The 12,035-nt window shown below is 34.7% G+C and overlaps 1 protein-coding gene across 2 annotated transcripts in view; it reads left to right on the forward strand.

Moving 5' to 3' along the window:
• Positions 1 to 10,768, forward strand: part of LOC112046073 (uncharacterized) — a 54,605-nt gene extending 43,837 nt beyond the window's left edge. The window contains exons 6-10 of one of the 2 annotated variants that reach the window (XR_002886843.2): positions 18 to 292; positions 1,342 to 1,556; positions 3,554 to 3,656; positions 4,783 to 4,849; positions 6,953 to 10,768. Coding sequence is in view for 1 of the 2 variants with exons in the window: in XM_024082549.2 (XP_023938317.2) it covers positions 18 to 292; positions 1,342 to 1,556; positions 3,554 to 3,656; positions 6,953 to 7,067 (708 nt within the window). In the remaining variant the exon portion in view is untranslated. The remainder of the gene's footprint in view (positions 1 to 17; positions 293 to 1,341; positions 1,557 to 3,553; positions 3,657 to 4,782; positions 4,850 to 6,952) is intronic. The other variant, XM_024082549.2, reaches the window with a different exon arrangement.
• The last annotated feature ends 1,267 nt before the right edge of the window (positions 10,769 to 12,035 follow it).

Here is a 12,035-nt window from a genome sequence, read left to right on the forward strand (position 1 = left end):
CATTTATTTTGATCCAGGTCAACCATCCACCCGAAAAACTGAAACGCCCCACCAATCGCAAACAGTACGAGGAGACTACGCCCACCAAAGAGGACTTCACCGACAAGCGCAAGACGTTCATCCTCGACAGCGACACCAACTCCACCACCAACGGCAGCAGTCCGCGGAACTCGTCCATCTTCAGCCACGAGAAGAACTCGCTGCACGCGAGCGACACTGAGGACAGCGGGCCCGAGAGCGCGCCCGTCGTGATGCGGCACGGGAAGCGGGCGCCCCCGCCGCCCAAGCAGAGGTCAGTTGCGTCCCTGACAGTGACACTGACTCCATCGACACACAGCAACACGCAGCACTCGTCCGTCTTCAGCTCAGACCAATTATAGAAGGACATGTATCACACTCATAGTCACAAAATAAAATTGTCTGTCATTTTCTGAGGAAAACGATCTTAGATTTGGTATTTATCTTATATTAAACTAGAAATTTTGTCCGTTTTTTTACACCATTTAACTATACATAAAAGTATTTTTACGGAGCTCTTTAATCGATGAACACGATTACAACTATTTAACATCGATTCTGTTGAGACAGCTTTTATAATCGCATTAGATCATTGATCATATACTTTGACAGAAAAGTAACATCTGGCGAGGCAGGTCAAATACAATAGCTGGTCTGAGGTCTTCAGTTACGAGAAGAACTCGCTGCACGCGAGCAACACTGACACTAAGGGCTTGCTAGTCGAAATAAAAGCCGTTTTGTAGTATTTTTGACATGACATCGTCTTATAGTTCGATGGAGCCGGCTGCACACTCGAAAAAAGATGACGTCATGCATCGTACCCTCACTCTAGAGGTGACAACTTTTTTTACAAGAAATTAAGTATATTCTGATTTGTGAAGATTTTTAAACAGTGTTTTAGAAAAACGAACATTGTCTTTTGGAAAATGCAACCATTCAATCAGTATTTTCTTATGACGTTGTCACGTTCAACTATCGTCAGTAAACCGACTTTACAGACAACCGATTATTTTAAGTATCTCAAGTATCTCAAACTATCCGCATCATCGAGCTTCACTGGTTATAAAATAATACTAAATAATTTCTTCTCTGTTGTGAAATTTGATGACTTCTGAACGAAACGGAATGTCTTTCTCCTGTAATTACTGCAATGAGACGAAAACTACGTTACACACCGAATAATAATTATTATTACGTGCCTTTGAATCCTTCGCTACGAAAGATTAGGATTCTATTTTAGAATCACACGCTTCGCTCGTTAATTTTAGAATCCTTCACTGCCTTGCTTAACTAGCAATAACAATGGACAAAATAACTGTTCAGGTACAGCGGGGACTACTCGATGTCGTCCTCCACGACGTCCATAAGTAAAAAGCCCAAAGAGATCCAGCCGCGGTACCTCGACATATCCAAGTACAAGTCTGAGAACTCGCCCAAGAACTTCCTGAGGCGGGACCCGAGCAAGACGTATGTCGGTGTACTGGCCAATTGTGAGAAGCGAGAAGTTAGCAAAGGAAGCGCTCAGCATTATGAAATGGGTAAGCACTGCATTACTATAGGGCGAAATTGTTTCACGGCCTTTTTAAAATCTAAAGAATAAAAATTTTAATAAAAAAAATTCAACCGACTTCCAAGTCAAAAAATAACTTTAACTAAAAAGCAAAAAATAACATCCTACCTATGTGCTACCTTCTGATCAGTTTGAAGGCGGTGCCAAGCCAGTGATGTTTTAATTAAACACGTTTTAACTACAAAATTTCTGTGGTTCTTTTAGAAACAGCTTTAATTAAAACACGACACTGGCTTGGCACCGCCTTCAAACTGATCAGAAGGTAGCACATAGGTAGGATGTTATTTTTTGCTTTTTAGTTAAAGTTATTTTTTGACTTGGAAGTCGGTTGAATTTTTTTTATTAAAATTTTTATTTTTTTATTTTTAGTGTTAGCATACCTACTGCGTGTGTACAATCACAACCTATCTAAGTGGAAAGTTCTTATCAAGACAAAATTATCAAGTCCAAACACAAGGTAGCTACTGTGAGCCGTCGAGGAGTTCTCTTCACTTTGCTTCGTTTTCATCACCAGACCCTTAATACAGTCACAATCCATCTAGGTGGAAAGTTCTCATCAATACAAATTTTTGAAGTCCAAACACAAGGTAGCTACTGTGAACCGTCGAGGAGTTCTCTTCACTGTCCCTCGTCTTCATGACCAGACCCTTAATACAGTCACAATCCATCTAGGTGGAAAGTTCTCATCAATACAAATTTATCAAGTCCAAACACGAGGTAGCTACTGTGAACCGTCGAGGAGTTCCCTTCACTGTCCTTCGTCTTCATCACCAGACCCTTAATACAGTCACAACCCATATAAGTGGAAAGTACTCATCAATACAAATTAATCAAGCCTAAACAAAAGGTGACTGCTGTAAATAGTTGACGAGTTCCATCGTCTGTGTTTCGGCTCCATCATCAGACCAACTCCAAACCTTCATAAAATGGTAGTGGTTTAAAATACCTTATGGAAACACTAACAAACGCACTAGCCGTCTCTACAACTTTCGAAAGTTCCCCTCAATTTCTCCAGGATGCCATCATCAGATCCTGACATGAAAAAAATGGGACCACTCTGGAAGTAAACCCTTAAAAACAAAAAAAGAATTTTCAAAATCGGTCCACAATTGACGGAATTATCGCTGGACATACATAAAAAAAAAAAAAAAAAAAAAAACATACATACAGCCGAACGTAGAACCTCCTCCTTTTTGGAAGTCGGTTAATAAAAAGATTTTATCCTAGTATAAATTAAAATAAAAAAGTATAAAAGTATAAGTTTGTTTCTTAAAAAATAATAATGAATAAAATAACTGTAATCTCCGAAACTATAGTTATATAGACAGTTGTGTGCACGACATTTTGAACTAGGGTAAGCACTAAACATACAGAATATTGAAAACTGGTAAATTTCTGCTTTAACACTTAAACAGAGAATTTTTGTCCTTAACCAGAGCATTTATACTCGCCACCAAATGATTGTAGATTAGGCGATTAAAGACATTTATTTTTAATTCTTGTCTTTTGCCGCATATATCTAAAACTACTTATCAGATTGTCAGGTCTTTTTTTTTTATTTTTATTCTTTACAAGTTAGCCCTTGACTACAATCTCACCTGATGGTAAGTGATGATGCAGTCTAAGATGGAAGCGGGCTAACTTGTTAGGAGGAGGATGAAAATCCACACCCCTTTCGGTTTCTACACGGCATCGTACTGGAACGCTAAATCGCTTGGCGGTGCGTCTTTGCCTGTAGAGTGGTAACTAGTCACGGCCGAAGCCTCCCACCACCCAGACCTGGACAAATTAAGAAAATCTCAATCTGCCCAGCCGGGAATCGAATCCAGGACCTCCGTCTTGTAAATCCACCGCGCATGCCACTGCGCCACGGAGGCCGTCAAAAGTCTTTCAAGATAGATAAATCATTCTTGTGATTTCATTTATACATAGCGATATCAACTTACAATATTAATAAATTTACAGAACAAAAGAAGCAAGAATTAGAGAAGTGGAAAAGAAGAGCATCGTACGACCCGCGGAAGGCGGCCGCGCAGGGCAAGGCCAAGCCGGTGCCCAAGACTGCCAGGTCGGTACACTGTGACGCTGCCTAGCTACCAATACACCCTTTTGAAGTTGGCCAACACTTGGCCAGTATGATCTTCAAGATGGCCAACTTTGTGGCCAATGTTTATGGTTGTTTCGATACACTAGCACTACATGATAGCCAACGTATCGGCCAACATCTTGGCCAACGTATTGGGCAACGGTATGACACATCTTAATAACATAGCGATAGAAATGTCGTGTATCCATTCAACTATACAGAGGCTCAAAAGGGCTAAAACTCAGAGCCGTAAAGCCAGTTCAAAAAAAAGCGCAGACAGAAAGATTTCAGGCTTTCTTTCTTCGCTTTACGTTCTTTGTATTGTTTGTAACATACCAGTACCATGCAAACAGTAAGCAGTGCGGTCATGGGTTTAAAAAATCAGTAAGACGGTTAATATTTTTTTAAATACATATTATTGGTAATTACTGTAATTGCGCAGTGAAATATATACTCATTTTAGACATACAGGCGTTCTGAATACTCACGAATTCAGAACGCCTGTATGCTTAAATTACATATTTCGTGAAGACAATTTGGCATTTTGTCTTCAAGACATATGTCGTTGACGGATCTTAAGCCTAGAGGCAAATAAATTCGTGTTTAATTAGGCGTACTGTACTCTTTCTGTCTGCACTGGCAAGTTTTAGCCTGTACTGTGTTATTCAGTAATGCCACTATTAGAATAATACCGTCATTTAGGTAAGGTTTTAGTTGATAAAAGTTGAAAGTCTTTACAGTTCTAATTTTTTTAATATTTTCGGAGCAAATTTCATCTGCAGTGAGAACGAATCGATGGAAGAGAAATTTTCAATTAAAAAAGTTACTTTAAAACAGATTATGATATTTATTTATCAATTGTTATTAATTTACTTTAATTTCATAATTATATAATAATAATTTATCTATGTAAAGCTAAATAAGAATAGTTCTTTTGCCTGTTTGTTGTGAACGTGTTTAAGTTAGGCTTAATATTATTAATTTATATAAAATATTAATTTAAATTTAATTATATGAAAAAGTACTTTTTTGTTTAACATATATTTCTTTAGTTTATAACTTCTGTGCTAACCAATCAATCAAATAAACTTCAATTCTGGAATTCTAGAGCGTGACAGATGTCAAAATGCATGCATTTCTGGATATTGTGTGTCACGGGCAGCCATCTTGTTAAGGTCAGTTGTCAGAATTATTGTCAGATCGGCAGAAGTGACGTTTGGATTTACTCGCAATTCAGGTTATGGTTTGTGACGCTTGGTTTTTGTCTGTGGCATCGTGTCTCTTAAAATGATACCAATTATTGTATTGTAGACAGATCTTTAGACAGACTGACAAAAAGACTACTAAATAAGGCGCCATTATCGGATAAAAGATATTCGGATTTGACTTATTTTAACATCACAACTCACTGAACCGTTTATTCGTCTTTTTTTTCATATTTATAGTTATCAGAGAATGGGCATTTTTCTATGGCTTATGTTGAACAAAAGTATAAATTTTAGATATATGTCATTCGAGAGGTTATAATAATAGCTTCATTTTGTTATATTACACCAACAAAGAGAGTTAAAGAACTATGAATCCTATAATTTTGTTAAACCTACACTTATGTTTAAAAGTCTAAAATAGTGTGATTTTGGTTCATAATCATCATCATGTCAGCCGATAGACGTCCACTGCTGGACATAGGCCTTTTGTAGGGACTCACGATACTGAGTCGCGTGCATCCAGCGAATTTTGGTTAATCAGATATTTTTATATACTTATATAATTTAGTCTGCTAGTTGTGTTGAAATAAACAAAACATTGAAATTTATAGAATGACACGGTGCATAGTTACTAGCAGATTAAATTAAATTCAGGCGGTAAAAATCTTACGGTATCATTTTGAGTTGCACGATGTCACTATACATTAAAAAATATTAATTTTGGTCACTAATTGGTGAAATTTTTCAATATCTGGCTCTATCCGTGTATTACTTACCCACTTAAAAATTTTCAACACTTCTGTCACTGTTTTTAAAGCTTATATAAATAACTGCTGCTTTTTTCCAAAATTTTATATGTATTTATATTTTTTTTTTTTGTAAAAAGTATGTGGGACTTTGTTAAAAGTTTAACCTTATTGATGTACTGCTGCTTTATTGTGTAATATCTTTAATATCTTGGTTTTTCAAATGTATTCTAGTTGATAAAATGTAGCGTAAACCGTTGGAATTATTACGTATTTTGAAAACGGTAAAAAAATATTTAAAAACATATTTAGTAGGTATAGAAATATTTTTTGAGTAGTGTAGTCTTTGTAAAATAAATAATTTAAAATATATAAAAAATGGTAAAAAAACATATTTTGTATGGAAATATGTTGTTGAGTAGTGAAGTCTTTGTAAAATAAATAGTTTAATAAATATTTTAGTCATAGGAAAAATATATTACAAATTAGTATATTAGGTAGTTAGTATGAACAATCAAGATTTCTGCCTCTTATATTAATGTATATATATACTATGGACATTTGTCAATATGTTATTGCTATGTATATTTTGCCTTTACAATAATATGACATTATTATATGCTTTCAGCTTTTATTACCGTTTGTATCTTTTTAAAGGTATTTATTAACTTGATATCTAAAAATTTATCACAAGCTTTTTTCTTAGCATTTCCATTTAATATTACTGACTTATATTGAATGAATTAAGAACAAAATTCAGTTTTTATTTAAACTTAAAGATCAAGTCTGTCATCACAAAATTATATATTTTTTGAGGTAATATACTTATGTGTTTGGATGTTTTATAAATTCTGCATTCAATCGCAGTTTTTCACAAATCATCAATCATGGATTTTCCGGGATAAGCCTAGTATTGCTTGGTAACCTCTATATTCTAGTGAAAGTAACATTTAAATCGGTTCATGCGATCCAGAGACTAGCCTGGACAAATCGTCGTTAGGATCATGTAAAAATGTAATTTATAAACTAACACAGTTATTTTGAAATCACAGATAGACACTTCAATTTTATTTATATCATCATCATCATATCAGCCGATGGACGTCCACTGCAGGACATAGGCCTTTTGTAGGGACTTCCAAACATCACGATACTGAGCCGCCTGCATCCAGCGAATCCCTGCGACTCGCTTGATGTCGTCAGTCCACCTGGTGGGGGGTCGGCCAACACTGCGCTTACTAGTGCGGGGTCGCCATTCCAGCACTTTGGGACCCCAACGTCCATCGGCTCTTCGAACTATTGATATGTATGTATATATTTCCAGCAACGTCCTCCGCTCGCAGTCGTTCCACGGGCCGGTGCTGTCGCCCAACCCGCGGTACCAGCCGCCGACGCTCATAACGGAGACATACGACGCGTCAAGCGATAACGACTTTTAATACAAAGCTGATAGAGGCGGTTTTACGACGCCCGATGTGATAGTGTGAGTCTTGTGTGCGTGCGTATCGATGGAACCAAATATTTAGAGTGTAGACGCGGCTTTATGATTTAAAAAATATATACGTCATTATGACAGTGGCATATGTCAAAATTTTTATAATGGCTCCATTCTAGCGTCAGGTTCTGGGCTTTTCGTCGCGTAAATCTTCGCTTTTTACAAGTATATTCCGTGGATATAAAGTCCTATAATAATTACCTTAAGCTTTGCTTTAAAACCAATCATATTGTAACCATAGATTTACGGTTATGACCAATGTGAGAGAAAAGACTACTTTACCTTAAAAATATATATTTTTGGCATACTTGAAATATGCTTTCAATGGAATCGTGAAGGAAAAAGTACATGTTACATGGTACACAATATTATTATTATGATTTTAAATATTTTAAATATATTGTTTGTTTTAAGCATTTTTTTTTATCATGCTACGAAATGGAGGCCAAAAATAATTTTTTGACATATGTCAGTGTTTGCCGCCAAATAATTCGATGGATTTGATGTATGATTTTTTTTATAGTTTTAATTTTTTTTTTGCTTATAAGTTAATTTGGAAAGATGCAATTTTATTATTCCCATGCGTATATTTTATCGCACAATGATGTGTTTACGTCTACGAAGGTACAGTTTTTTTTTAAATATTTGTTACATATATATTATTTTTGGTTATGGATGTATTGATTTTCAAAACAAGATTTTTATCGCGTCTTCATAATGGACTGACACTATTTTTTTGTATGTAATTTAGTACTAAGGAATCACTTAAGAGTTCTTTACACATCCCGACATTTAGAATCTGACATTGTTGACCCGATTGTACCTATTAGATGAATAATTAAGTTCGCAGACCCCTTATTCCCTAAGACCTCCATTTACTTACTTTACTTATTGTTTTACTTACTCGTTTAAATCGGGATTCGGGACGCTGTGTTACCGATATGAAACGGGATATGTTTAGAATTACTAAGTTGCTCATATCATTCATACATCGATTTATTTAGTGTTTACTCTAAGCTTTAGTTGTTATAAAACATAGTGCAATTGACTCATCACATGAAAAATCTAAATCACTTTTACCTACCAGATAAAGAAGTATTACTTTATGAACTTAAATTCTACGCTTTATTATTCTAAAGATATAAATATTAAGTTATTTAGCAACATATCGGTATTATTTTATTCAAATCACTTTTACACAATTACAATTCAACAACATAAAACAAAACTCAACAGCCCTTCCATATGCTATTAGACTTTCATCCTTTTCACAATACATGTTGTGAAAAAGGATTGACTTTAGTCTCTTAAAATTATTTTACTTCATAATATGTGTACTACTAAACAATTTAAAATATAATATATTAATTCTTCTAAAACTATAGACTGGTAACCGTTCGTCCCGTAAAGCACAAATTTTGTTCAATGTAGCTAAAAATTAAATCGAAACTGTATACTTAGAGCCACGAGAAATCCCAAATTTGTAGCAAAAAAATCTAAATACCAGGGACTTTATGTAGTTGTAACTCTTTGATGTAATGTAAATAAATGTACTTGTAATTGTTCCGCAAAATCTGTCTGTCCAATAAATATGTATCAGTCCGTTTCTTGTCTGTCGCCTAATTAGCAGTGACAATGCAATCGTAACTACATCCAAAGTTCAAACCATAAAACGAAATCAATTATTTCTGTAAGCATTTTACTTATTTTTTAATATATTTGTTGGTTAATATGTTTGAATGAAAATAATATACTATTGCAAAATTATTTAATTTTTTTTCAACTAGCCAATGATTGTCAAATAAGTTGTAGTTACGATTTCCATGTCATTTGTACAGTATAGGGAAATATGAATTTTACAATATAAATGGTTTTATATTTTATTTGATGATTGTATTATAATCAAATTAATTATTATCTATTATTGAAATTATTTGTCAATATTACACACTAATAGTTATCTATTTTTATCCTATTCTCGCGTGTATTGAAAAATGATTTAGTTTATGGCGAATTTCTATTTTTGTATTTTGCAAATAATTATAAAGTAAATATTAATAATGATGATTACAATGAAATACTCATTTTCATAATCTAGTATCAAATTATTGAAATTGTAAAATAAGTTGCTCGTTATTTTAAAGTTTATAGCTGTACCATTCCGATTTGTCGACAGGACAAAATGATTGTATCAAATTAATTGTTAATTAATTAATTAATGGTTAGTTAATTTTGTCTCGTACACCTAGTCTAGTTTATGCTCCATAATAATAGTTGTTATTTTCGTAGTCCTTAAGCCGATTCGATCGGAGGTTGGATCCGACAAATCGGAGCGTGTATGGCACATTTAATTTAATTATTCGAATTCCACAAAACGGTCCAGTATTTTTTTGTACAAATTATTTAATCCCTAAGTAATTTGTTACTTTTCCGCTTTTAGCTTCGGAGCTTTAACTATTTTATATAGGGTGAAGTGGTTATAATATACAAAATGTAACCTCAATTAATGTTTACCTACTTCTTTAGTTTGAATACAATTATAATTTTCAGACTTAAAATAAAAAACAATATTTTTCTTTCAGCCACCATAAAATTTCTGGAATAACAAATTAATACAATTAAATACAAAATAAGGTTATATAAAAATTTAAAACTCTGTGAACCCATTCCTAAAGAAAATAGGTATCCCCAAGAGAAAGATCAAGAAACTACTCTAGACGTCAATAATAGAGACCAAAAGAACTTAACCACTTCACTCTTCTCAAAATGAAAAAAAAAAAGAAATTTGAATTTAGAACGTCCCCATATCCATAAAGACTTGTATTCCTAAAAATATCGTAGTAGTTATTTTCTTAAATGTTGTAGAACCTAACAATTGATGATAAAATGTTAATGTTGGTCGGGATTTATTCTAAACCTATATAATTATTATAAATATAAGAGCGCAATATATTATCTTGTTTTAAACAAGCTTGATGTTTTTGTGTGTATTCCAGTTCTTCTGTCTATTTTTTTTATACGGCACGGGCAAAGATTGGCAACCATGCAGCCTGCTAGAGTCTATGGCAAAAATGCGATTAAATGGACCATTTCCCTCGCACGCCCAAATAGTGAGAAGTCAAGTCAACTCTACAAATGCAAAGATAAAACTAAAATTTAAACTATCGTGAGTTATTCATATTAATTGATTATGAAACACGGTTAAAACTCATGTGATACAGCGTTGAAGTATGCCAGACTATTTTCGAACCCATAAGGGACCCTTAGTCATGAGCTGGTTCATGCAACGCGGCACGATCCAGAGTGAACGCGTTACAAGAACCAAATTCTGGCATACTCCGACCTTGTATCACGTGAGTTTAAGCCATGTTTCATAATCAATAATACTAAAAGGCTCAAAAGGGCATGAACTTATAAAAAAAGGCAGCCGTAAAAGCCAATTAGAAAAAGATGGAATCATATATAATTATATAGGTTTAGAATAAGATGGGCCCCACAATGAAAATGGTAGTTGTAAGCTGGGTTTGTATGAGTTCAATGAATTGTATTATACTTTGCTGAAAGCTAGTGTTTGTATTATAGTTGATGTTTAGCATTTCATAAAGCAATTGTTTTGTCAGGCAAATAAAACGATATACATGTAAACTTATTGCTTTTAATTTCTCATCATTATCAACCCATATTCGGCTTACTATTGAGCTCGAGTCTCTTCTCAGAATGAGAGGGGTTATGACTTTGTCCACCACGCTGGCCCAATGCGGATTAGCAGACTTAATACACGTAGAGAATTAAGAAAATTCTCAGGTAATTTTTTTCATTGGTGACGGAAAAACATTGTGAGCAAACCTGCAGTTTCCTCACAATGTTTTTCCGTCACCATTTGAGACACGTCATATTTAATTTCCTAAAACGCACACAATTGAAAAGTTCAAGGTGCATGCTCCGGACTGGATTCGAACCTACGCCCTCCAAATCGAATATGACCTCTTCATATCCATTGGGAATTGGGATATAACGTCTCTGCGTGTTTTAATTTGGAAGTACTGGACAGTGGAATTTATATGAAAACCTGCTTGGCTTGCTACTTAAACAATAAAAGACAGAAAAGTAGAAATTATGGGCTTTCTACATTCATTTTAAATTTGTTTGTAGTATAGGAACATGTCCTTCAAATTCAGGAAATTTGAAACATGGGTATTTAACAATAAATATACTATTTTTAGCAGATTCAATAAGAATACTAATGTCGAATAAACGTATGATTCACAACTTAATTAACAAATCAAACTGTAACCAAAATAAGACCCTAGAATGGCAGAAAATTACCTTGATTGGAGTCATGCATTGAAACGCACCAGTGAACGTTGTGTGTAGGGTTAAGGGGCCCCTTGACAGTTAACTAACACTACCCTTTTCCACTCAAGTCACTCTCCCCGTCTACCCCAAGTATTACCCATGAAGAATTACACAAGAAATGTGGACAGCTCGAACGCTGCACCCTGAAGCCGATCGCCTTATATCGCAAGTAGTTCCCGCCAACCGATCGGTACCCCTCTCTAACTCCCCACTCTTTACGGAAACGAGTCGACGTCATATCCGTCTCAGACTACTAATTCCTACACTACTACACAAGGCCTTCGTTTTATTCTATTCCAGAGTATCTGTGCCAAATTATATCCAGAGCCGTTCTGAATTTGAATGGAAATAACACGAATTTATATAAAAAAGCCTCAATAGCTCAAAGGTAAGAGCGGTCGGACTCATCACTGAGGGGTGGTGGTTCGATCCCCGTCCCGTTGATCTCTTCTCATACCCACTCCTAATACAGTCTCTCCCGACTAGTTGGAGAGCAATGGGAATATTGGTCACATTTCAAAGTCAAGGCAAATATTTAAAAAAAAAAATGCGGTAA

This window comes from Bicyclus anynana, chromosome 18 (assembly GCF_947172395.1).
Source record: "Bicyclus anynana chromosome 18, ilBicAnyn1.1, whole genome shotgun sequence".
NCBI classification, from domain to species: Eukaryota; Metazoa; Arthropoda; class Insecta; order Lepidoptera; family Nymphalidae; genus Bicyclus; species Bicyclus anynana.